This window comes from Neolamprologus multifasciatus, chromosome 15 (assembly GCF_963576455.1).
Source record: "Neolamprologus multifasciatus chromosome 15, fNeoMul1.2, whole genome shotgun sequence".
Taxonomy (NCBI): Eukaryota; Metazoa; Chordata; class Actinopteri; order Cichliformes; family Cichlidae; genus Neolamprologus; species Neolamprologus multifasciatus.
Genome location: NC_140453.1, coordinates 7,952,058 through 7,978,241, shown reverse-complemented (window position 1 = coordinate 7,978,241; position 26,184 = coordinate 7,952,058). Strand labels below are relative to the sequence as shown.

The 26,184-nt window shown below is 41.4% G+C and overlaps 4 protein-coding genes across 14 annotated transcripts in view; 2 read left to right on the top strand and 2 right to left on the bottom strand.

The window, feature by feature from the left end:
* Nucleotides 1-8,052, top strand: part of itsn2a (intersectin 2a) — a 45,885-nt gene extending 37,833 nt beyond the window's left edge. For all 5 annotated transcript variants that reach the window (XM_085131951.1, XM_085131950.1, XM_085131949.1 and 2 more), the window contains 11 exons: nucleotides 4,173-4,294; nucleotides 4,392-4,498; nucleotides 4,761-4,944; nucleotides 5,052-5,150; nucleotides 5,262-5,429; nucleotides 5,639-5,851; nucleotides 5,969-6,090; nucleotides 6,178-6,260; nucleotides 6,816-6,899; nucleotides 6,975-7,148; nucleotides 7,383-8,052. In XM_085131951.1, the coding sequence (XP_084988077.1) occupies nucleotides 4,173-4,294; nucleotides 4,392-4,498; nucleotides 4,761-4,944; nucleotides 5,052-5,150; nucleotides 5,262-5,429; nucleotides 5,639-5,851; nucleotides 5,969-6,090; nucleotides 6,178-6,260; nucleotides 6,816-6,899; nucleotides 6,975-7,148; nucleotides 7,383-7,534 (1,508 nt within the window). In that variant the 3' untranslated portion in view covers nucleotides 7,535-8,052. The remainder of the gene's footprint in view (nucleotides 1-4,172; nucleotides 4,295-4,391; nucleotides 4,499-4,760; nucleotides 4,945-5,051; nucleotides 5,151-5,261; nucleotides 5,430-5,638; nucleotides 5,852-5,968; nucleotides 6,091-6,177; nucleotides 6,261-6,815; nucleotides 6,900-6,974; nucleotides 7,149-7,382) is intronic.
* Nucleotides 8,053-8,106: 54 nt separating this feature from the next.
* fam228a (family with sequence similarity 228 member A) lies at nucleotides 8,107-14,834 on the bottom strand. Of its 7 annotated transcripts, none has more exons than XM_085131974.1 (9): nucleotides 14,635-14,834; nucleotides 14,241-14,364; nucleotides 11,647-11,835; nucleotides 11,491-11,568; nucleotides 11,193-11,366; nucleotides 10,934-11,005; nucleotides 10,757-10,823; nucleotides 8,359-8,530; nucleotides 8,107-8,271 (listed from the first exon to the last, which is right to left on the bottom strand). In XM_085131974.1, the coding sequence occupies exons 1-9, from the start codon at nucleotides 14,787-14,789 to the stop codon at nucleotides 8,160-8,162; spliced, it is 1,143 nt and encodes a 380-aa protein (XP_084988100.1). In that variant the 5' UTR covers nucleotides 14,790-14,834; the 3' UTR covers nucleotides 8,107-8,159. The 7 variants fall into 7 exon arrangements, with proteins under 7 accessions (XP_084988100.1, XP_084988097.1, XP_084988099.1 ...); XM_085131971.1 differs by having other exon boundaries at nucleotides 11,178-11,366; nucleotides 14,635-14,830; XM_085131973.1 differs by having other exon boundaries at nucleotides 10,922-11,005; nucleotides 14,635-14,830.
* Nucleotides 14,835-15,365: 531 nt separating this feature from the next.
* LOC146501491 (uncharacterized) lies at nucleotides 15,366-17,036 on the top strand. Its single transcript, XM_085131978.1, has 2 exons — nucleotides 15,366-15,610; nucleotides 16,241-17,036. The coding sequence occupies exons 1-2, from the start codon at nucleotides 15,547-15,549 to the stop codon at nucleotides 16,756-16,758; spliced, it is 582 nt and encodes a 193-aa protein (XP_084988104.1). The 5' UTR covers nucleotides 15,366-15,546; the 3' UTR covers nucleotides 16,759-17,036.
* Nucleotides 17,037-17,051: 15 nt separating this feature from the next.
* On the bottom strand, nucleotides 17,052-25,403 carry gnpat2 (glyceronephosphate O-acyltransferase 2). The gene is made up of 16 exons (XM_085131956.1): nucleotides 25,213-25,403; nucleotides 23,293-23,493; nucleotides 23,026-23,202; nucleotides 22,727-22,856; nucleotides 22,451-22,578; nucleotides 22,265-22,340; nucleotides 21,249-21,400; nucleotides 21,016-21,146; nucleotides 20,386-20,627; nucleotides 19,623-19,880; nucleotides 19,468-19,547; nucleotides 19,085-19,225; nucleotides 18,178-18,277; nucleotides 17,987-18,080; nucleotides 17,807-17,868; nucleotides 17,052-17,629 (listed from the first exon to the last, which is right to left on the bottom strand). The coding sequence occupies exons 1-16, from the start codon at nucleotides 25,222-25,224 to the stop codon at nucleotides 17,577-17,579; spliced, it is 2,037 nt and encodes a 678-aa protein (XP_084988082.1). The 5' UTR covers nucleotides 25,225-25,403; the 3' UTR covers nucleotides 17,052-17,576.
* Between the last annotated feature and the right edge of the window lie 781 nt (nucleotides 25,404-26,184).

Below are 26,184 nucleotides of genomic sequence, written 5' to 3'. Positions count from 1 at the left end.
TGTTCTTTTAAAACAGATGCCGCTGACAAATCACCCCGGGCAACAAAATAATAAAGAGCGAAAGCTGATCTGATTTCAAACTGACACATTTTTCATCATTTTGGTCACATTTCTGTAAACGCCAGCTTCGCTTTCCCTCTCTGAATGCAACACCGCAGCAGCTGCTCGCACGGGAAGGCGGTCATTTTCCTCACGCGTATCCCGCTCGCTGCTCATTCATACGTAGCTGCTGAGAAATTTTAAAAAGGACGATTTCTTAATGAGAGGTGTGCGCCTGAATTAGTATGCACAGGTTGGGTGTTCTCCTCACAGCAGCAGCTGTTAACAAGCGTGAACACACGAGATCTTTAATTAGGATGAACTTGCCGAAGCCACAGACACAAAACGCTCTGATATTCTAATTCCAGCGAAGGCGTTGTCACTCGCACGCCCGCCACACGTAAGGCCGGCGGTTCGCTGGCGAAACAAGAGCGCGAGAAATCGCCGTCTGCAGCTGATACGATGAATAATAACATTTACATTTCTAGAAATGCATTATTAATGCGCCTGCATGTGAGTGTCCAGCATTAATATTAAAGCTATATTAACGTCTGCTGTCTCTCCATCTCTTCATCATCTCACTTCCCTCCCTTCCATTCCTCCACTTCATCTGTTTTTTTCCCCTCCTTTTCTTCTGTAGGACAGTAACGCTGGCTTTCCTGTCTCTTCTTCCTCCTTTTCCTCCTCTTCCTCTTTCTCACCCCTTCTGTCTGAGCGATCCCGAATTGCCCTGTCGCAACAGGAAGCCCAGCCGCCAGCAAGAACGGCCCACCTCCGCACTTTCCACCTCACCCGTTTAGGACTCTGGTGTTCTGTGCTTCTCTGTTACAAACCCTGTTTTTTTTTTTTTCTTTGTTTTTGGCCTCCTACCTTCTCAGCTTTAAATGTAAATTTATTTCACCGTACACCCCTTCCTCCTCTCCCCCCTCGCTCTCTTCTCTCCCTTGTTTTCATTTCTGTTTCTTTAACTAATTAACCAAGGGAGCGAGGCAGAGGCAGCTAGACATGAGCTTTCAAAGCTTTTGTCCCCCGTGATACAAAAGTGTGGAAAGCGTAGTTTTGCTACAGATTAAAGGAAAATAAGAGTTTGATTACAAAAGTATGGAAAATAATATGTAAGAAGCATCGGTTTAGTTTTCTAAATTAAAGCTATAAGTTAGTATGATGCAGAGTATTCTAACAGGGTCACTCATTCTTGCACTAACAACATTGAAACCTTGCTAAAAATGGACCAATGTGAAGACTCGCTGTTGCTTAAATCACCGGTAACCTTGATTGCTGCTTGCTAACGCATCGCTTGAACTGCAACTGAGATGAAATTGATTGTGATTTTATTATTCAATGCTTATGCACTCTGCCATTTATTGACGCTTCCAAGTACTTAAAATGACACTCACCCTGTACTGAACTGTGATATCACCAGCAAATACATATTTTAAAAAAAGAAAATAAAAAAACATGCAAACATTAGCATATCAAGAATAGTCTGAGAGAAACATCTACCACACTGCTGACATATAGGGTTATCATCAAAAGTTTAAATGCACTCATCATGGGCTAGAATGGTGCCGTAATTTTGAGGTTGCACAGCATACATCTTTAATGTCTTAAAAAGAAATGGTTTGAAATTATTTTAGATTTTCTCTAATCCACGTCGCTTTGCAAGTTAGACTTTGACCACACTGGTAGCCATCACCAAGCTTCTGGTGAAATTCTGGCTGGATATTTGAGCACTCTTCTTGGCAGGATTGGTAGAGTTCGTTTGAACTGGTTGGTTTCCTGGCACAGACCCGGCTTTCAAGCGTAGTCCACAAATTTTCAATTGGGTTGACATCGGGGCTTTGGGAAGGCCATTATTCATTCCAAAAACAGATTTGATGTGTGTTTGAGATCATTGTCCTGTAGACTAAAGTGTCAAACCATCTAGCTGCTGATTTGAGTTGAAGCTGAAGAATTTGGAGATTAGTCCTTCTTCACCATTGCATTCACTTTGTGCGGTGTACCAGTACAAGCAAAACAGCGCCAGAGCGTGATGCTACCACCGCCATGCTGAACAATTGGTACAGTGTTTTTAGGTTTGAAAGCCTCATCTTTATTCCTCCAAACATACCTTTTGCCATTGTAGTCAAATAGCTCAATCTTTGTCTTGCTTGACTTTTCTCCAGATGAAATTAGGAATATAGCGCCACCTGCTGCTTTGGCATGTTCCTAGCAGCGTTTTCCTTCATTTCTGCCTTTTCGTGTGGACGGGATTATTTTTTAAAACGAAAACGGAAAATCTCCGTTGTCAAAAATACCTGTGTACGTGGGGACGTAGCCTCGTACACAGAGACTACAATTAACAGTAATAGTATTGTAGAAATTCATTTCACCGAAACAATAATGTGGCCCGCAGTGTGACGTCAAAAAAAATGCGCACACCTTTGACGCTGCGTTTTCTGCGTTTTTCTCATCCACACATAAATGCAAAAATGGAGTTTTCAAAAATATCCACCCTGGCCGGAGTGGAAAAATATCCGTTTTCAGTGACCAAAAACGCCATTTATGTGTGGACGAAAGGTGCAAACGCATAGAAAAATAAGCGTTTTCAAAAATACCCGGGTACATGTGGACGTAGCCTAATACATTTTCGTTTGAAAACGTATCTTTTTCTCTCTGTTTTGGCCTTCCGTCCACATGGCAGTGTGGATAGCGAATCCAGAGCCTTTTCAAAAACGATGACACATTTTAGTCATGTGATGCAGTCATGTGACCAATTAAACTAAGATAGCGGAGGGCATTACACAGCAGTTGTTTTGTGTGCTCTCAATTCTGACAGCCCTATTAAAGATTAATTCAGTTTGTACATGCTCCCGATAGCTTTTCTTCAAATTCTTTGACTCTCACTCGCTTTTGCAACTTTGTACTTTTGTGTTACTCACAGCAACAACTCCACCTCATTGTTAGTCCGTTTGAAAAAAACTCGGTGCTTTTCCTCGACATTTTGCCGCGACGTTTCAAAGAGCCGGAAAGTAAATAAATGACAGACCGAAATAAGGCAGGTCGAAGCGTCTTGCATTTCACGCATGCGCAGTACTGGGACGTAAGCGTTTTCGGCCGTTTCGATGTGGCTGAACAACTCTATGAAAACGATAGTGTGGACGCGGAGCGTTTTCAGACGTATACGCTGTTCTCAAATTTATCCAAGCTAGTGTAGACGCAGCCTGAGGGTGACAGTTTGGGTTTTGGCAAAGTAGTGGCAGTTGTTTAGTAATTACTCCAAGAAATCTTCCCAACTTGTGTAACTCTATAATTCTGCTTCTTATATCTTCTCTGAGTTCCTTGGACTTTCCCATTGTTCTGAGTATCCGTCAATCGAATGAGTGTTGTCAAACCTTTTTATGTTGGCAAAGAGAAACTACCAGTTATAGTAGAAACTATCATGAGAGGTTCATAGGCCTCAGTCTTGTCGAGTTAAAAGCTATTGTAGAACCTTATTTGAGTCTGTGCATATATTTTTGACATTATGTGGATTATAGAAGCTCCAAAATCAAGTCAAGCATTTGGAATCAGTTCTTGTTTTTTAAAGTTATTAAACATGTATGTTGTATAATTATTCCACTGTGGAATTAATTATTAAAAGCCCCAAATTACCATGACATTCATGGTCGTGATGCGTGTATGTAAACTCCTGACCACAACTGTACATCCAACTTCTGCCAAGATTGAACCTCAAAGACTTGAACTACCAGCTGAGTCTTCCACTGCTCTGTCACTCAAGCATTAGCTACTTTATCCATTTACACCTATGCAATCACTAGGAGTGAGCACTCCACCATGAAAGGTGCTTTATTTTTCTTTACCTCAGTGTTCTTGGTAGCAGTGTTGTTAGTGTTGGCATCGCTTATGTTCATGTACTGCGACTACAATGTGCCTCACTCTGTGCATTAAATGTAAATTAGACGTCATAGAAGTGATAATTAAATAAAGGGAGATTTTAACATGTTTTTGAACGCTCGCTGTATTTTCTCACACACCACATCAGTGATTGAGAGGAAAGTGTTTGTGCTTGTGTTTGCCATGCACATGCCGGTGCATGTCCGTGCATGCATGTCTGCACGTGTGTTTGCATGCGCATGGATGTGCTCCTGCAGGGTGTGCTGACCTGATGACGCTCGACACAATGACCCCTCAGGAGAGGAAAAGGCAGGGTTACATTCACGAGCTCATCCAGACCGAGGAGACCTATGTCGAGGATCTTGAGCTAGTGCTAGAGGTACCGACGGAAACATCGGCATATTTGAACATTATTAACACTTTTCTGTCATTTTTTTCCCCGTCCTCACCTGTTTGCATTTGTTTCTGCCTCTTAGGTCTTCTACAAGCCCATGTCCGAGTCAGGCCGTCTAACTGAAGCTGAGATGGCAGTTATCTTTGTTAACTGGAGGGAACTGATTATGTGCAACTCCAAATTGCTCAAGTAGGTCCCACGTGTGACATTGTTATGAACCATCCTGACATCTAAACTATTAAACCCCACTGCTCTGCTAGAATAAACAGTTATGAACTCTTTCTGTGAAAATGATCAAAAGCAAATGCACAGAAAAACTGACACTTATTTCATTTCTGCAAGTCCATAGACTCTGAAGGCTTGCAGAACTCATCAGATATTCCATCTATTTATGTTTTGTGAGGTTATGAAATAGTGTTTCACATCCTGATCATCTGTGACCCCCCTCCAGAGCCCTGCGTGTCCGTAAAAAGACAGGAGGAGAGAACATGCCCGTTCAGCTAATAGGAGACCTGCTGGCGTCGGAGCTCGCACACATGCAGCCGTACATTCGCTTCTGCTCCTGCCAGCTCAACGCCGCAGCCCTGCTGCAGAGCAAGACCCACAACCAGCCTGACTTTAAAGACTTCCTCAAAGTACGAGCCTTGGATAACGGATATTGTGAAAGGAAAAATAAATAAAACATTTGCTTTTGTCAGATGCAATAAAATATCTCTGCCTCTTTCTGCCTCCTCTTGAGCAGAAGATTGCAACTAACTACCGCTGTAAAGGAATGCCGCTGTCCAGCTTCCTCCTCAAGCCCATGCAGAGGATTACACGTTACCCTCTACTCATCAAAAATGTATGCAGAGAAATGCTGTTTATATGTAACTCCATGAATCCCGCCTACCACTTGTTTAATATTCATCTCCATGTCTCTTAATTTGTTGCTTGTGCTGTGCTTCTTGGTAAGATCTTGGAGCACACCCCAGATGGCCACGCAGACCGAGGCCCTCTCCGAGAAGCTCTGGAGCGAGCCGAGGAGCTGTGCTCTCAGGTCAATGAGGGGGTTCGGGAGAAGGAGAACTCAGACAGGCTTGAATGGATACAGAGCCACATGCAGTGTGAGGGGCCCATAGAGGTAAAGACACTCAGACACGAGTATCTCGACTCTCGAGTCCCTGCTATATTAAATATGGCCTCTGCAAAGCATTTCATGTCTGACAAGTCTTGAGCTGTTACGCAGGGACAGCAAAAATTCCATTCTTAACTACAACGCTTGACAGTTTGCTTATTTTCGAACAACTTTCCTCAGCCATGCCTTGCTTTCTCTGCACTTTTTCCCCCCAGCACTTGGTCTTCAACTCGCTGACTAATTGCCTCGGGCCTCGCAAGTTGCTCCACAGCGGTCGGCTGTACAAGACCAAAAGCAGCAGAGAGCTTTGGGCTTTCCTCTTCAGTGATTTCCTCCTACTCACACACAGTGCCAAACCCTTCTCCTCCTCAGGATCTGACAAGTTATTCAGCCCCAAAACAAGCATACAGCTCAAGATGTACAAAACGGTAAGCTAATCTCAGGTGTAATATATATAAAAATATATATAAATGCACAGATTAACTACTCTTTCTCATTATTTACGTTCTCTTGGCATTTGCCGATATGCATTTCATCTCCGCCAGCCTCTCTTCCTGAACGAGGTATTGGTGAAAATGCCACCCGACCCGTCCAGCGACGAGCCGCTGTTCCACGTCTCGCACATCGATCGCGTCTACACTCTCAAAACCGAGACCCTGAACGAGAGGCACGTGTGCAAAAATCTCGCGTTCTGTGTAACCACACGTCCATGTTTCTGCGTGAAGCACTCACACATTTTTACTGCTTCCATTAGGGCAGCGTGGGTCCAGAAAATCAAAGCGGCATCTGAACATTTCATAGAGACGGAGAAGAAAAAGAGAGAGAAGGCTTACCAAGGTAAACACAGCTACACGCTCATAAATATATCAGCTAATATTGAGTGTACTGACTTTATCCCTTTGCAGAGCAAGCTGGCATTCCTATCATCTCCTCCGCTGCTCCCTTGTTAACTTTCCTTGTAGTGCTGGCTTGAGCTGAATGATATAATGACAAGCAGTTTCTTAGTGTCATCTGACCTGGAATCTGCTTGATCTGAAAATGATTGTTTGGTGGTGACCAACTTCAGCTACTGCACAGAGACCTGGCACCTTTTCAGGAAATCAGACTCTACGACTCGTCCCTATGACAGTGTCATATTTATACCGTGCATCGTATCGTTTAATAATTAAGGAGTATTCATTTGCACGCACTGGAGCTTGAATGGACTGCTTTATTTTTACTTCCTTTTATTCCAAGTTGATCCAGAGTTGACATTTTTCAGTCTGCATATTAAAAATCTACAACAAAGCAAGCCCCCTGAAGTATGCATGTGTGTATTGTTCAAACATTATCCTAATTATGAATGGATGCTGCGTTTTTGTCATATATCTTACTGTCTTCTGCTTATTTTAGCACGCTCTCTAAAGTCCAGCGGAATCGGTCGGCTGCTGGTAACAGTCATTGAAGCCCAGGAGCTCAAGGCCTGTAAGCCCAACGGTGAGGCCCCGTGGCAACATGACAGTGCTAATGCATGCTTTGTAATTAAGTCCCGTTAACTCCTTTTCTCTTCAGGTAAGAGTAATCCTTACTGTGAGCTGACAATGGGAGCTCAGTGCTACACATCTCGATCAATCAGCGACACTCTGAGCCCAAAGTGGAATTTTAACTGCCAGTTTTTCATCAAAGACCTCTACCAGGATGTCCTCTGCGTCACCGTGTCCGAGAAAGATCAGTTCTCACCAGATGGTCAGTGGATAAAGGACACGCACATGCACTCATGCATAAAACAGTTGATTATTAGGCTTTTTGTCTAATTTTTCCTGCCTATACAGAATTAAAGGAACATTTAAAGTCTTGGTTTTCCTCTATTAAAGTAAATCAGCAGTCTTAACTTTTTTTTTCTTTTTTGTCCAATGAGATGCATTTCTTTTTCTCATTTTAATCATCTTACTAAATAAAAGTGTCCTCCTTCCTCTTTAGATTTTCTCGGCCGTGTTGAGGTTCCCGTGGCAACGATAAAGAAAGAGATGGAGAGCAAAGGAGCAGCAACCCGTCGCCTTCTGCTGCACGAAGTCCCTACTGGAGAAGTTCACGTCAAACTAGACCTACAGCTTTACGAGCCAACCAAATGAGGAAAATACATCCGAATACTCCATTAGGCACACACACCACTTAATTTCCTAGTAATGAAGGACCATTAAAGTGCCTTTTTTATGCTCTTGCACATTACGCAATAATGGGGATTTTACTGTCCCTGCTTGTTCCACTGACCCTGAGCTTTTCAGCGACCTCAAACAATCCAAAACACGGAGATGATTGCCAATATTTTCTTAATCGCCAGTCAGAAATGGAAAGTAACAAACGGGACTCAACGTTTCACCGGATTTTTACATTTCACTTTCGATTTGTAAATTCTTTTTTTTTTCCGGCGCACTGCTAATTAAAGAATATAACAACATATCAGCCAGTTACACACACATGTGGACAGTCGCACACTGTCTCACGTATCTTTATATTACAACTGCTGCACACTGCTGTATAATGTAATGTCAATGGTTAGCCTTATGGTGTAAGCTTGAGGTTTCATGGCAAGTACGCCATTAAATCCCGAAAACGGCACCGGCATGAATAAAATGTATGTACAGTAAAACGTTTTTCTGCGTTTGTCTTTCGAGTACGATGTCCAGGAAAATTGTGAAGTAGGTTTTTTATGTTTGTTTGTTTTTATTTGGATGCACAAAGTGGCCAAAGTCACTGTTAACTTGATGGTTCCTGCAGACATCCATATCTGGAGAACCAGCAGCTGGTCTGGTGGCACCTTCCATCTGATGTGGCTGTTGCGCTGATGTGCAGTGGTATAGTGTTAGGCCTGGATGAAAAACATTTCAAACTGTTAGTGGGATTTGTCAGTGAGTAGTATGGTGCTATAGTGTACAAATACACAGTATACAAGTACCTGCTCCACTTGCTTCTCTCGGCCTCGACGACCACTGGCCTTTTAATGGACCCACAGGCTGGATATTTAGATGAGGCATGTAGACGTTTGTTGGCCTGAGACTTCACAGACTCACACAGAGGTCGATGACTTTTAGTTCGCCGTTCAGCTTTTGTCCAGTGGAGTTTTTGCCCTAAGATAGAAAAAAAAAATCTCTTATTTGAAGAAGTTTTGACCTGAAAGTATTTTACACTGAAAAAGCAAAAGATTGAGATAAACTCCTAGACCACTGAGCAGTTAATGAAAATGCTCAATGCTAATAAGTACTTTTCAGAAGTACTTATTATAAATTAATCCAGCAAAAACATTAAGGGTACCTGTTGTGCTCATTTTCAGTTCCATATTTCTATTCTATACTCTTGGATTCTAGAGTTGCTTTAAACAATTCACACTTCAAAAAATATATATTTACTAAGTAAAACAACTGTAACTGTCATTATTGTGCTGATTTATAAACTCACCCTAGGCTTCATTAGGTACACCTCTTCAGCTGCTTACTAAAGCTAATATCTAGCCAATCGCATGCTAACAAGCCAATGCATTTAGATATGTAGACACGGTGAAGATGGTGCTGAAATTTAAACTGAACGTCAGAATGGAAAAGTGAGGTGATTTAAGTGACTGTGATGTAAAGGACCCACAGCGTGTAGCTTTGCGAGCAGTTGAATGTTTATTTGCAAACTTTCCAGTGACTCCGTTTTTGGAGCTTTACAGCTGCCCGTTTCCAGTGCAAGTACACCCATCTCCCTGATGAGGTCCCGGCATCCTACTCAAATAGGGAAGGCATGATTATACAATGGAAATCAGCTGTGCTGGTCAGCCTTGACACCATATCCTGAACCCACTGCTCCACCGCTCCCCTGTAGCTGAGCCACAAACCACACCACGCCACAGTGACTTTGCACGGTTGTTTGCTGCCAGATGGGCATTGTGAATATTTCAGAAACTGCTGATCTACTGGGATTTCTGCACAAATCCATCTCTAGTTTACAGAAAATGGTCCGAAAAAAAGAAAATATCCAGTGAGCAGCTGTTCTCAGGGTAAAATTGCCTTGTTGATGTCAGAGGTCAGAGGAGAATGGCCAGACTGATTTGAGCTGATAGGAAGGCAACTGTAACTCAAACACTTGAGAGCATCTCTGAACAGATATCACCTTAAACCTTGAAGCAGATGGGTCTACAGCAGCAAACCACACTGGGTGCCATGTCAGCAAAGAACAGGAAACCGAGGCTGCAATTCACACCAGCTGATCAGAATTGGACAACAGACGATTGAAGAAACGCTGCCTGATCTGATTAGTCTCGATTTCTGCTGTGACATTTGGATAGGATCAGACTTTTGCGTAAAAAACATGAAGGCGCTGATTCATCTATCCTTATATGAGCCGTGCTTATGGTGTAATGCAGAGGTTCCCAAAGTGGGGGGCCAGAGCCATTGCAGAGGGGACCCCACACGAACGCAAAGCAGAAGATGAAGCCTCGCCAAATATGTTTCCAAACCAACTTCCTCCCAAGCCAAATACTAGATATATGATGAAGCATATCTTGCCTTTGACTTCACCTGCACAAGTGCCAAGGTAGGTCGCCACGACAGAATTTGTTTTATTCATATATATATGAATAATATGAATATTCTTGATTTTTTTTTTAGTTCACAAACACTTTTTATAATGACTAACTACTCCTGACATTTTGGAGATGTTAGCTCTTTATACGCGAAGATTTTCTTGTAAAACAAAGGGGGGCTTAGCAAAAAAACTTTGGGAACCACTGGTGTAACGCTATGGTGTAATGTCATACTTCGGCCTCTAAAACTGAAAACCACATGACCACAGTGCACCTTCTGCATCCTCTGATGGCAGCCTCCAGCAGGATAACGTTCCATATCACAAACTTCAAATAATCTCAAACAGGTTTCCTGAATACGACAATGAGTTCACTGTACTCAAACGGCCTCCACAGTCATCAGATCTCAGTCCAATACAGAACCATTGAGATCTGGTGGATGCGCAGCTGAGAAATCTGCAGCAACTGTGTCATGCCGTCATGTCAGTATGAAACAAAATCTCAGAGAAATGTTGAATCTGTGCCACGAAGAATTAAGGCAGCTCTGAAGGAAAAACCAGGTCCAACCTAGAATTAGCACGGTGTACCTAATGAAGTGTCAGGTAAAAACTTTGGCCATGTTTATTGGGAGCATCCATCATGGTAACAGTATATGACAGACAACAAAAGCATAATAATTACCTTATATATATAACTAAGCCAATACTGAAGACTAAGCATTTGTATAATAGTTTGTCTTAAATTTCCGATTGGCTACAAAAAAAAACACAAAAAAGGGGAAAAAAAAAGATACCTGATCCCAAAGACGAGTGGAATCTCTTTCCTGTTGGTCTTTCATTTAAACGAAGGCCCAATGACCCCTTTAAGGAATCAATGCATTAGCAGTAACACACATGTGAGACACTCTAATGTTGTTATGAAACATACTGAAGGGAAATATTCAAGTCACAGAAGTCACCTGGTTGTTCACCTGTTGCATTTTGATGTTGAGAAGTAAAGGATCGTACTCCTGTGGATCGTAGGTCTCTAGAAAGACATTCCCCTGTGGATCAGAGATAACGTGGCAGTGAGATAAGTTAAACATTCATCTCATCTGTTTTTGCAGTAATAGGCACAAAATCTAAACATCGCCGTCCACAACAATACAAAACCTCTAGCACCAACATGAGAAGTCATTGACCTAACTTCAAAACTAATTTAAGCTTCAGCACCACCTTGGAGTTACAGACATGGAGGTAGTGATTGTAGAGGTTGTGGCGCCTCTTGGCCTCTGGGCAGCTGGACATATGCGCCTTCACTCTCTGCTGGATGGGAAACCAGACATGTTCAGTCCAGTGTTTGTGGAGCAGCTCTCTCCTCCTGAGCTCTGTAACATCACGCTGACTGAGGTAAAACTCCAACTCCTGAATGAAAACGCATTTCAATCAATATTGGAGGTATTTTTAATAATGAAGAATAAAATGTAAGGGGGAAAAAAGTTGTCATTGTATTAGATGGACTACAGTACAATAAAAACTAGTACCCTACCTTGATAAACCCATTTTCTGTCTCCTGTAATGGCTGGAGTATTTCCTTCACTTGCTGCTTCTCAGCCTTCATCTTTGCCTAAATGACAAGAGAGAGATTCAGGAATTCATCCTTTCCATCTTTTCTGTGAAGATGTGAGTCGACTGAGTGCAGTACCTGCAGCTGTCTGAGGGAGGTGTAAGAGAGCCAGTCCCGTTTGGCGGCCCACTCTGGCACATAAGACACCTCATTCCTTTTCTCTGTCGTTACAGACCTGCAGGTGCTCCTCGTCCTTTCACGCTGCTGTGAGCTGCTCCTTCTGCTCTTCTTGCTCTCCGTGGTGTGCTTCACATCTGTAACGCACTCCTGAAACACCAAATGTATACTGTACGCTGTAGTTACTGTGTGCAGTGCATAAAGTTTGCTTGAAATTACAGCATGAATAATAAACGAATGGTTCCAACTACAGTGATGTGCAAAACTCTTGAGCCACAACTCTTTTTTATCCTTGTATCTTACCATTTTCAGAGTGATGGGTTGTTGCTGTTTTTTTTAAGGTACTTACACTGACCTATTACATTTTGGCATTAAAAAGCCACCTAATGCAAGGGCTGAAACTATGTTGTATATACACATACTGGACATCATGGCTGAGAACAAATTTTAAACTGTATCTTTAGGCACTTTGTTACTAGCAGCGTGTTACAAAAACACATCATTTCTTTCACATTTCTTTAGTTGAATCTATGGAAAATTCAAAAGACAACACAGTTCGACAGACATAAAACAGATCGAATAGTATAATTGCACCAGGTAATTGATTCTCAAAGAGCTATTATGCGAAGACATCTTGGCATAGTGCGCTGTGTGTCCTTAAAATGTTTGAGGATAGTGGACAAGGGGAAGACAAAAGAAAAAGTGGCAGGCCTAGAAAAACACGAAAGTACATGAAAGTCACGTTCTTAAGAAACAGGACAAAAAAAAAAAACAACGAAGGAAAAGAAAAGGCAAAGACCTGACGAGACCTGAGAGATGCATCTGGCCTTTCAGTCGACCAATCTACTGTTAACTGAAGCCTCATCAGAAATGGTCTCACTGGAAGGTCGGCTGAGGTATGCTAAATTACACAAGAACTGGTCTGAAAATCAGTCGCAACAAGTCAGATGGAGCTTGGAGCTTTGCTTAAAATTGTCATCAATATTTACAGAAGCGGTCAGGAAGCTACAACAGTGAGTCTCTACAGTTGGAGATCTTGTAAAATTTGATGAATTTATAAAAAACAGCACCATCAGATATTGATCCAACATTTGATATCATCCAGAATGTGTCTGAATGGTGTCAGCTTCATTTTTTCAGTATGACAATGATCCCAAACACACTGCCATTGCAGTAAAAGCCCAGAGTTCAAACTGAAACATTACTGAAGCATTGTGGGATCATCTTGGCAAAGAACAGAATATAAAGCATAAACATCCAAAAATTTCCATTTCCTAAGCAAATAATTTAAAAAAGAGGGGTATCTCAAAACTTTTACACAGTAATATACATCTCTTGTTTTCACAGCATACAGTACTTTGAATATGTTTACATAAAGTCCACCACACCCTGCTGCGACAGATTGCGTCACTACACAGAAACACGAGCAGCTTCTCACAGATACATTAACACGTAACACGTTATATATACATTTTTACACTCTGGTGTAAAAAATCATGACACTGGTCATTTTATGACAGCGGTTTTGGCATCAGTGTACAGGTATGTGTGCTTATTGTTAGGTCTTATTGTTGCAGTAGATGGGGTAGACTCTTTGTTTTGCATTTAACCTGATCCGGCACCGCGCCTCCTTTAGTCCTTGTTAAAGTGTGGGTAACAGTGGCTGCCGTATCTGTCAGTAAACTGAAACCTTTTCATTAATTTTAAAAGTAGACTCTGAGATTGTATGTTCAGATATGATACGCAAAAGGAAAAAGAAGAGGCGCAGTTAGGAAAGCCAGGCATGTCAAACTCATTTTACATTGTGAGCCACATACAGGGCACTTTAATCTTAAGTGGGCCAAACCAGTGAAACGTCAACCACACATTTAACCCCCGAGATATTTTAATATAATAAAAAGAAGAAAAGAAAAAAAATCATCTTTGAATTAACTGATTTGGTTAATTACACATGAATTACACATTCATTAAATTTGTCATTAATTAAAATTGGAAATAATTCATTTATTAAATGTTTTAAACAAAATGAATTGACATTTAAGTCATGCATATATTTAACTAATTATTTCCCATTTTAATTAATTAATTACGTGTAATATATATTTATTTAATTATTTATTTAATTCACTTTGGCACTTGAGGCCCTCCGTAGAACTGCGTGCACATACCGTCTACTGAGAGCAGGAGAACAAATACAGAAGAAGAAGAAGAAAGACTGGAGATAAATTATTAGTTGGTGAAAGGTCACAGTCTCACTCTGCTGTGAAGTACAAACCGCACAGAGTGTACATGTTCACAAGAAAAAAATGTGCTCATCAAAAGCCAAATTTTAAACAGAACATAACACCACTGCAATGCTGCCGAGCAAAACCACTTACACTGCTGATACTCTTTAATTAAAAGTTTAATTAACAGCAGTATATTTAACATAATGAGAAGCGGGGTGGTATTGAGCCACCCAGTGTAGCTCCTTTTGTGTAATATACAATCCACTTCCGAGCTTTCTTTTTACTACACTCCCACTTTTATGAGGATGCTCTCTTATTTATTATTACCTCTGATTTTAACAGGCTGACAGGAAAAGGTGAGTGCACGGTGATCAGACCACTGGGACCCTTCTTCTTCATGTGGCTCATCTCTACATCACGACAAAACAAGCAGCCTGGAGTCAGCGACATGCTGGTAGCGATAAACGATAGACAGTGTCAAAGAACAACACTGACTGAATTTACTCATCACTTACTCCATACCTGCTAATTAAGTTGCTTTAATTTCATTAAAAGCCCACGTCTCCATTACAATGTGGTTGTTTCTTACCTGTGCTGATTTAAGGACTGAAGTTCTTGTGGCCAATTTACCAAAACTCTCCGTGTTTTTAGGTCACGTGCAACACACATCATTTTGGAAAAGTGTGCAGGCTGCTAACTCTTACTCTGGGCTCAGACTTACTTTTCTAACGGAGCCAGTAAGGAGATACCTCCTCCAGGTGAACCACCGTCTGAAGAGGGTTTCCGTTGCCATGACGCCGACACGCAAGCGAGCCTGGGGCGAGCACGCGCAGAGACGTCGTACGTAAATGGCGAAGGTTCTGCGTTCTGTTGCATTAGTAATATACAAACACGGTCCAGAAATTTAGCATGCAGAAAATGTTACACACACAATTAGCTGCTCGTGTTTTAAGTTACCCAGGCTGCAGACTCACTGGACTACATATAGGCTGTTTACATCATTACTCCACGCTGCATTAACCGTATTTGTGGAAAGTGATTTCCCCACATCTGTGCTCAGATTATGCAAGTCTAGACAAGTCATGCCCCAAGAGTAGTAGGCTTTGAACCCCCTGAGAGGCTGTTGGATCCTCTTTAATGTGCTAGAGATCAGCTGAATAACTAATGTTAGGAGGTCATCATATTTAGCAGATGTTTGGGCAAAGGTGGGGAAAACTACAAAAAAAAAATCAGCATAGATGCACTTCAAGAAGAAAAGTATTCTTATAAAATTTTTACTTATAACATTTATATATATTAAAAAAAAAAAGAGGGTAAACTCGTTTAAAGTCCCAAAAGTTGAAAAGTCTCTTTAGGCGACACCTTTCACCTTTCAGGAGGGTCTTCCAGCCAATAAAAACTTGCGCTACACGGTGCAGTAGGTTCAAGAGTTGTAGCCTTGCTTCTAGGACTTAATGCGCCGGTTGACACCTGAGGTGCGCTTTGACGGTTCTCCTGCGGAGAAAGCGACGACTTAATGTTTGGGTATTAGCTGCGTAAAAGAGGCAGGGCAGGGCTTGGCCAGATCATAACTTCGTCTTTTTCATTTCTTTCTCGCTTTTCGTTGCTGGGGTCAGCACAGGGGGGAGGCTACATGGATTGGTGGACTTTGTTGGCAGCGAGTATTGCCCTACTCTGGATTTTCTGCTTTATAGACGGTAAGGGAAAAACGGCTTTTTAAGGGTTTTATGGCACCTGTCCACTAACCTATAAACGCACGGCACAAGAGACCATGAATCACTCTACATAACATGTTAAAGTGGTTGTAGATTCTATTGTAGCTCATATTTCGAGTGTATTCCCTCGAAAGGTGGACGCACTGAGCAGATGAGACTGTACAGATTAGGGAATAGTTTGTGTCCCAAGATGACACAGATAGCTAAAATGGGCGCAGGTGGTGCAGATTGCATCACTAACCAAAACCTTCAGTTTCTGTACGTTTTAAATGAAAAAAAAAGAAAGATATATTACATAATTAATATTGTTTTATTAAACTCTTTTGATGAGGCAACCACACTTGATTGCTTCGAGATGACGGGGCGGGGAGAGGGGGCAATACAAACAATTTTGAGTCTTTATTTAGAGAGTGAATGGTTTGTGCTTTAGGTCAGGTGGTTGTCATGGTACTTTTACTTGCCGAAAGCTCGCTTTGCGTGCTCAGTATACCCGCCGCCCAGCCGGCTGGTGAGCAGACTTTAATCCAGTGGCAGACGCTGTTTGTGGTTCTCGACATTAGCCACGGTGTTAATTTAGACTCCAGCTTGACCCTGTTACCTTCTTATCTCCAGGCAACGCCGTGCTTGAGCTGCGGCTGCTCTTTCACGCTCTGACCAAAGCCGCTTGTCACCTGTACCTGGCCCTGCTCCCGCTGCGCCGAGCCGCCACGCACTTCTACGACAGCGCGCGGTACTGGGTCAACCATGCCCAGCAGGGCCCCTCTCCTCCAGGCTACTTCCATCAGAGCGAACCCCTGGCCAGGAAAGGCACGCTACACTTTCTGGAGGGCATGTGCGTGGTGTGCGAGACGGTGCCCAACATGATGGGCGCAGCGCTGAGCGTCGGGGCCGCTTTCTGTCATATGCTGCAGGGAGGTTTCTACATCCTGGCGGCCACGCTGCGCACCATCCAGATCAACCTGTTCTCACAGATGAACGGCGAGAAGGAGAGGTGGGACAAAGAGCGGCTAAGGGCGAAAGAGGGCGAGAAGAAGCTCAATTCCAAAGTGCTGGAATACATCTCGGTGTTTTGTCAAGACCCCGTGAGCGCTTTACGCATCAAGGTCGACGTGCCACCCGTGTACAGATAATCTTTTTCCCGTGGCTAATTGGCACATAAGGGGCCTTCTTCTAACTGCTGAGGGGTTAGAAGTACAGCAGAGTGTTGATTGGTTTGCAGGGAGGGCAGGAGGTTGAACTCTGACTTCTGGTTTTCACTCACTGTTGAGGGGAATTAGTTACCAACGGAATCAAATAAATTATATTTAAGCACGTGTGGGAAAAGACGAATAAAACTATGGTGCATTTTGTTACAACTGTTTCACATTTATGGAAATGTAAAGAAAATAAATGTCTCAATCAAACAAAACCTGACATCTTTGCTTGTTTTGGCCTTTAGAGCTTTATTGCTACATTCTTTTATACCAAATCTTACTGGCAACCAAGTTTATTTTAAAGTGCTCTCTTATTCATTATCTCAGTCATTAATAATACATCTATGGCAATATATTTACCAAAAAAAAAATAAAAAAAAAATAGGATCAGCAATAGAAAGTATGTTATTATTCACCTACTGATTCTGGTTAAAGTCAAACTAAATCAGCAATAGGCCACCAACATTTATCCTGCAGGGCTTTTTAGCTTCATCTCAGCCCTCTCAGGTCTCAAACGCATGACAGCAAGGACACAGAGTTAGCCAACATTCAGTAGATTAAGTCTGGCTGGCATCCGGGATCAAGTATTTTACCTGTGAGCTCAGACTGCATTTGCATCTTTACACAGTCAAACTGCTAAAGAGACCACAGGGATGACAATGAGGAAGAAGAAGTAATGAAGAGACAGGCAAGTTTGGGGATGGGGGGAGCAGGACTGTGAGCTGATACTGAAGATGGATTTATTCTACTTGACACTAAAGTCTTGCATCAGGTATAGCGTGGAGGCTCTCAGGGGGGATTTTCCCAGCTACAGTGAGAGAAGAGGAACAAAAACAAAAATAAGAAAGATCCCTCAGGCGGGTGTAGTAAACAACTGTAATCTGATCATTTTTAAAGACAGCAAGGTAAAAAAATACGACAAAATTCTCAAGACGGACACAAAACATCAGCTTTATCTTTACTGGAATATCACAAATAATCTTACAGAGTATGTCACCAGTTCTTCTGACAGCTGCTTTGTTCACTTTGTATTCGTTCTGCTGGGACCTGAGATGAGAAGAGTGCATGTGTAACTTTGGCATCAGCATTATGGACAGCTTCTCAAGCCACCAAAGAAAATGAGCTTAAAACCAAACAGGGCTGTAGGTTTAATCTCATTACTCACGCCCTCAACTTTGTCACTGCCTCCAGTCTCCGCAGTGCAGAAAGAACATTTTTCTGTGTGTCAGAAGAGAGGACTTCAAAGGTGTGAAGATCACCTGCAAAACAAAAAACAAAAAACTGTAAGTTATCTGCAAGTTACCAGGTGGCAGACAACTCTAGAGGTCAGAGGTCATTCCACACACTCAGTTTTACCTGAGAGGATGAGTTTTGTAGCCAGGTTTTGCACAGCAGGTAGGAACTGCTTCTCTGTAAAGACGTGAGCTCCGTTTTCACACAAGTACCTGAAGATCAGCTGGACATGAGGGAAAAAAAAACCATCATTAAAACGTTGGTATATTAATGTGGAAATAAAGTCAAATTGTGGTCAAAAAGTAATAAATGCTTTGCCTAAAATTTAGTCAATAGTAAGTTAACAATGTTACAAATAATTTTCATGTTAGCAGATGTTAATGTTTTCCAAATGGTTAATAGTTTAGTTGTAAACTATCTTGACCACCATTGGATGGTTACTGTGAAGTTGCAAGAGATTCTTTGAAGTCATTAAATATTGTACTGTGCATCTATAAATCTATAAGTCTATAAACATTAGACACAAGATGGAAATAAACTGATGTTTGGAATATCCATTTTAAATCACATAAGCAGGACTCGTGTCTTTAGTTTCAGACTCAGTGATGTGAACTGCATCTCCTCTCTAAAGATAATCTTAATATATGTAAACCAGGAAGCACACAAAACTGTATTTGTCTTACTAAAAGACAAAAAGTTTTCGATATACTTTTGCTAATGCAGATAAGCTCCCACAAAATTGAACTCTTTATGGTCATAAAATGTCTTAATGACAACATTTATAATTTTTCAAGTTTCAAAGATGCAACTACAGCATGTCTCTTTATGTCATTAGAAACTATGCCATGATTGTTAATCATAATCTGTTATCTGATAACAGTGGTTAATGTTTAATGACATTTCTTAGAATACAATAGAAGGTCCATAATAAGAAAAAAAACCTTTACAACATCTAACCAAGAATCTTCACAACAGTCACTCTCCACGAAATACACTTAATCACAGAGAGAGATACTCAAGTTAGATGGACCTGATATGAGTCTAAGAACGGTTGCAGCAGCTTCTGCAGAAAGGATAACACTTCCAACCCCGTTTCCAACACGGTCACTTCCTGTTGACTCATGTGGACTGCTCCACATTTCTGCAGAAGTGAACATGCCTCGTCAAAGTCCTAAATGATGGAGGGGCAGACATATGCAATATGAGTAACAATAATATACTCACGATAATAATCTGTCTCATTGGTAACCATACACAAGTGTGTATGAATATGATAGTAGCAAAAAACTGAAGCACTATAAGCACAAAATTTCTTTCATTAGCTCTTCCTGAGAATTGGATAAACGAGAGGCTACAGCCTTTTACCCAGTTCATGCACAGAATAATCGTGATCCCGACAAACATGGCTGTTACCTGCGAGGCCTTGCCAGGGATGAAGATGAATTCATTGGAGAAGACGTCCCGCAGGAAGCAGAAGAAGCTGAACAGCTCATCTGTGAACAGAAAAAGGTTAAACAAGACGTGTCCATTCATGAGACTCAGAATCTGCAACTGCACCTAACATTTACCCTTCTGTGTGCTTTTTGTGATGTGGATGGCTGTAGCAAGTATTCCTGGACGCACAAAGACATGCAACGCCTGATTCCTGTAGGAAACCAGCATCAGCACCGCTGCCGCCGTCCTCATCACACCCTCCTCTGGGCTGAGTGGATCTTGGCTCGCAGGGTCTCCATCCTGAACCAGGTAGACACAGCCCGCTTTATGATGGACGATGGAGTGATGAAGAGCCACGGTGGATGACATCACGTCTGAGTCTGGGGTGCGTGCTGCAAAACGGGTTTCAAGTTTGAGGGTCACATGACCTTCAGAAAGTCATGCGTGCGTGTGTGTGTGTGTTGAAGTGTGCACACGTGCCTGCATGTGTGAATGTCCACACACAGGACACCTGTGAAGTGAGACAGTTCAGTGGAGTCCTCTTAGGATAAGTTACTTAAAGTGCATTAATCCACTGAACATCTCCTAAGTGATTCTGGACACTTGTGCCAACTTGCATTCACCTAATCTTTGTGATCCACATAGGACCGGGTCAAAAGGAGCCTATGCAACAGCAAGGAAACTACTCAGTTACTCTTCTGCATTAACAGCGTCTGGTTGTCTAGCAATGCAATATGCTAAGGCCACCTGCTGGTCACTGAAGGGAAAGCAAGCTTCATTAAATGCCCACTATAAGCAAAGTCTATATTGATCTTAACCCTAAGCTTGATGCTGCTGCTTTCTACACAGTATAATTAAAATAAATTGATATCTTTGAAATCCATCTGGCTCACTCACCAGGCCAGTTCAGACGGCCCCTGAAGTCCAGCACCAGCTTCCTGAGCCAGAGTGTTTTTTCCGTGAGCCCATGCCACTGCAAACCCTCTTCTGTTAAAGTTGTAATTGGAGCCTGGAGCAACAGGCAAGCCATCAGAGACCAAGGACTGATCAATGAGCCCTCCTCCTGGGTTCGCACAATCAAATGAGCCAGCCAGTTCACACAGTCCTGGATCTCCGTACTTGGTCTCTGTGGAAGATCTCTAAACAGAAAACGAGGTAGATTCTAAAGTTACATACAGGCTTTGAAGGTTTACAACGACAAAAATATTCATTTAAGTTGTATCACTATTACACTTGTTATGCTTTTGTTGATTTGGTTCATTTTACACTCACTATGAGTAAGAAAAAATAAATAAAAACACATTTCAAAAATGTAAAAGGTGTTTTATGCACTTCATTTGAACTGCTTATATATCACTAATGGAGATTACATTAACAGAATATATAAATGGTCAATCATAAAATTATTTAATACTCACTTTGGCTGGTGTATACTCAGTACTCACAATTTTTAGCTACAGCCAATTGTGACTTTGGCACACATGGCTACCATGTCTTGCATAGACAGAAAAAAAAGCAAATCTGTACCTTGGTATGAGATTGTACTCGCTCCGATTTATCTTTCCCTCACACAGCTGTCGAACAGATAGGGGGCGGCCAAAGTTCACATGCATGCAGCCATAATCTTCCTGCAGAACTCTGCTAGCTTTAAACAGTCCCTGCAGTGAAAGAGCGAGGGCAAGAGGCCTGTAGTTTCATATCTTTCAGGACCAAAGATTGCATGGGAAATTTTATCAAGTCAGCAACGAGACGAAACTTACGGTGGTGCTTTCTTTGGGTTTGGGGACACCCAACAACTCAAGTGCAAGCAATGACTCCTCCACTACTCTGTCATAGCTGATACTAATGGGCACCAGCGTAATGTCAAACACCTCACCTTTAAAGTATGGCTCCAGCACCATGTCCATCATACCTGCAGACAAATGCAGATGTGGCACCAAGATGCTCAAAACATGTACAAGTGAATACGTAAAAAAAATATGGAAATAAAAATAAGTTGAAAAGAATATTCAAATTACACAAAATGATCTAAAAATACTGTAAACTTGTTTGACTTTTCACAATTAAAATATCCTAAAGTGTGAGTGCATGATCCCTTGGTGTGCAAAAGTAAAGTACTGTACAATGACAAAGGGTACAATGGCCCTTTATGGTCAAACCTGTAATAAAACACAACAGAAATAGAAAAAACAGCTAAATCTCACAAAAAAAACCCTAAAAACAAAAAAGACCTCACATAACACAATGGAAGTGTTTTTGAGGAGACAAAAATGTGACGGACCAGCTGCGGAAGTGACAAGCTAACAGTAAACAGCTAATAGCAAACACCTACATTATTAAATGAATCTTTTAAGTGAGTCTAAGTGTAATTGTTTGCATGTTTTGGTCCGTCACCTTATTGTCTCTCTCCAGAAACTCTTCTGTTGCATTTAGTGAAATTTCGTTTTTCTTTCCCTACTTCAATTGTTTTATTCAAATTCTGTTGTGGGTTGTTTTTTTCTTTCTTTGTTTTTTCACCATTTCTGCTTTGTTTTATTCAGTTGTATTTTGTCTGCTTGTGCTGCATTTTTCTTTTTTCTGGTGTTTTCTTAACTTGCAGTGCATTTGACCTCCCCGGGCCACCATAGAAAAAAGGTCATCATGCTTAACTGCTATAAAATTAAAGCAACAAAACCTAAAAAAAAACCCCCAAAAGTCCAAAATAATGAGATGCACACACTTTGATATCCTGGGGAACAGCAACAAAAACAACAAAGGTGTACATTTAGACACTTACCAAGCTTTGGCACCACAGACTTCAGTGTGCGACTCCTGAAACCCTCTACATAAAACTCCAAAGGAGCACATCCTGTCTATGGAAAACACATTAAGCTGTTGGAAGCCTTCTTCTTTTAATTGTTAAATACAGAAGCTGACTGCCAAAGATGCACTTAGGAATACTTTTAAAAAGTCCTTGTCTTACCCTGACAATTGTTCGGACGTATTCTGACAGCACCGCCCAGTACAGCTTGTCAGAGCCGATTGCTCGTCGGATAAAGAAAGCTCCGGAGCGACGCAGAATCTCTCCAACAACCTTCATGCTTGCAAGAGCTTTTAAGGGAAGGAGTGGGAACAAAAAAATAAACAATAATAATAATAATATTTGGATGCTACGATGCAATCAAAATGTATATAATGTCGTGTATAATTAGTATGATTTAAATAACACTTTGTTGTCTTAATTCAAATAGATACTTGCGAATTCCTGCAGCTATGACGGGTATTGGGATGTCGTAGGTGAACAGGATGAAGGAGACAATCAAGAAGTCCACATAACTCCTGTGATTGGGCATCAGGATCACAGGACTCTCCTGGATGGCTTGCTGCAGCTGCAGTGACAGAAAATTTTAACTTCCAAGGTTCTCTGTATAGTAAATAGTAGCAAATACTATAGTAAAGCAAATGTATCAGAATGGTTGTGTGACCTCTAAAGATCTGCTGTTGAAACAAACTGGCCAATAACTGATTAAAGTGTATTGATTTCTGATGAGTCCTGACCATGTTGAGTCCTTCCATGTTGACATAGATGCTTCTGAAGAGTCTCTTGAACACCTTACTGACAGTGTAGCCCATCAGCCTGATAAACCCCAGCTGCAGATTGTGAGACATTTCCTCCAAAATCCCACGAGCCTCTTGTCTCACCTTCTCCACGGATGACCCCGTCTCCAAGGCAATCTGAGAGGGAATATGTAGGGGAGAAAAAACTGACTATTTTGACAACAAAACAGTAAAAACTATATATTTTTACTAAATAAAATGACTGACCTCTTTGGCAATATAGCGCAGATATTGGGACTCCAGTACAGCTTTCTTGAGGTCAGAAGTGGAGCTGGATGGGGCTCCTTTGTACGGTTGAGGGTTAAAGGTTCTCAGGGCATAGCCAAGATCAGTTGTGCGTCTCCTCTCCTCCAATATATCCGTAAACTCCTCCTCATCCTTCAGGCTTGCAGTGCCTGAATCTTTATACTGAAGGAAGGAGTAAGGTTTATGTTAAAAGTCTCAAAGTTAAGATGTTGGAACATCTGTAACAGGATAGAAAACAACAACAACACTACTAATCTACCAACTCAGTAACGTGGGTACAGAGCAAGATTGTTTTGAATACAGATTTATTAGCACCACATTTTTTATACTGTAGACATTCTGCTTTAATTCAAGGGGTCTAACAAATTTACTGCATTACATTTAGGAATTATATCCATTTGTATGCACAGCGTCCCATTTTCAGAGGTTATAAATTAATTGGACAGTTGACTGATAAGCAATTTCATGACAAGGTTAGGTTGTTCCCTTGTTATTTTGTAACACATAAAGCTAATAAAATATGTGGCATTGATTCCAACTGCTGAATTGGCATTTTGTAGCTTTTCACTTGAATTTTTATTACAAAAGTTAAATGTAAACTGAAATAAATCTATCAGACACATAGTAAAAAACTCTGCAATCTGGTTCATTCTGCAAAAATAATAAACTACCAATCACAACAACTTCCGAAAGTTCGCGTGTATTTATATTAAACCAAGATTTCCTTGTACCAGAATGACGGTAAGACCAAAGCATGACTAAGAAGTTAAAAGCGCACATGATCCGTGGCATACCACATCATCTGCCAAACATGGTGGCAGTAACATTATGGTATGGTATGGTTGCTAGTGAAGCTGGATCACTGGTGTTTCTTGATGATGTAAATACTGATTGAAGAAGCCGGATGATCTGTTAAGTGTACAGGGCTACACTCTCGCCTTGGACTCAGTCAAGTGCTGCAAAATTGATCGGACACTGCAAATGGATGATGACCTAAAGCCTACGGTGAAAGCATCTCAAGGAAAAATAAATGGGATGTCCTTTAATAGTCAAACCAGCAGAGCAGCTTTTTAGCTATTAAATTCAAACCTAAAGGCACTTAATGCAAAACGTTCTTAAAACCCTTGAATTAAAGCTGCGAGCTCACAAAAAACAGACAAAAACTACAGAAATAAATACATTTTAAAAATGCTATAATTCTTATAGAGCAGACTGTAGTTTTGTAAGACTCTTTATTTATTTGGTAAATAAAATAAAATAAAATAAAATAAAAAAGAGGGGGCGGGGGTAAAAGAAAATATATGTGGACAACAACTATTCACCACACTGTTATTTTGAACTGTTATTTTACATCCCTATAGTTATCCCATTGTTGGTTTTTAATTGTTTATTAGCCTTTTATACAAGCACTAGTTTTGTTTATTTTAACAGTAAGGAAAAACTGACGTATTGTTACTTTGGAAAAGTGGTCTGAGACAAATTCAATTATTAAATCACAAAGTTTATCGAGTTAAAACCATAAAAGTCGTTATCTCCTCGCTGCTCTGTTCTGCAGGCTGCTGTGACCTGCCAACACTGGCTGGTGAAAAACTATTAAGCAACAGCGGCTTACATACAGTCGCTGTTTTTCTTAGTAGGCCAAAGTTTGAGCAGCTTAAGGCGGCCAGGCTCCACAGGACACCCCTGCCTGCATAATTAACAGCAAAAACAAGCCCTGCTTGAAGGCAGACAAAAGCGAACATCGCTACAGGTTTCCTTCAGGCGGTCTCCTTTTGGGTATTATATATTTTATAGTCGCCGCTAACTTTGAAAGGTTTGAAGAAAAGCGTCAACGGGCCCGAGAGAAGATAAAAACAGACGCGTTTAAAACTTGCTTCTTACCGTACTCGTCATTCTTTGCGGACACTAACACTGAAGCTGACTGGTGACTGGTCTCATTGACTGTCTTTCTTGTGCTTGGACGCTATCTTCGCTCCACACTGCGTGAAATATGCAGCACTTCGGGGCCCGGGGCCAATGGTGTGCCTGGGTTTTGGAAACTCCTCCCGCACATTGTAATACTCAACCCTCTGCTCCCAAGTAACCCCCCTCACCCCCCGCGCGCTGTTGAGTACGATAGCTAATGTTTTAAGTGATCTAGAGTTTGTCTGTTGTGGAAAAAAATGTCTGAATATTTTTGGAGGAAACATAACCAAGAATTAAACATCAGCTGAGCGTGCACTCCACAGGGACTGATTAAATTATCGTTGTTTTTTTTGTCAGTTTTGCTGGTTTGGAGCATTTAGATGTGCTTAAGATTATTCACGTGTGGAAAACATTCACGACAGTTGTCAATCTTCCCAGAAGTGCACTTCCCATCAAATTCACCTTAAAAGGAAACACTCAGAGAAACTGCAAACCCCCCAAGAGTTCCAGGTGTACCGGCTTCAGTTACAATGTTAAATGTACTAGGCTTCTGGAACAATGTCCTTTTGGACAGATGAGAGCAAAGTGGAGATGGTAATGCACAGCCCCACATTTGTTGTGCAATATCTGTGCAAACTGGCAAGCACAGTGGTGGACGGGTCATGATTTGGGCACCTTGCAGTCTTTGAGTTGATCATGAACTCCTCTGTGTATCAAAGTCTTCTGAAGGCAAATGTTAGACCTTCTGTCCAACAGCTAAAGCTTGGTCAAAACTGAATAATTCATTAGGACCATGATCCCAAGCCTTTCAGCAAATCTATCAGCATCCCCGTCAAAGTCAAGATAGTAAAATTGATATACTTTGGCAGGACCTTAAGAGACATGTGCATAAGTAAATGCCCACAAACCTCAATGAAATGAAGCAGCATTTACAGTGGTGGCGTACAG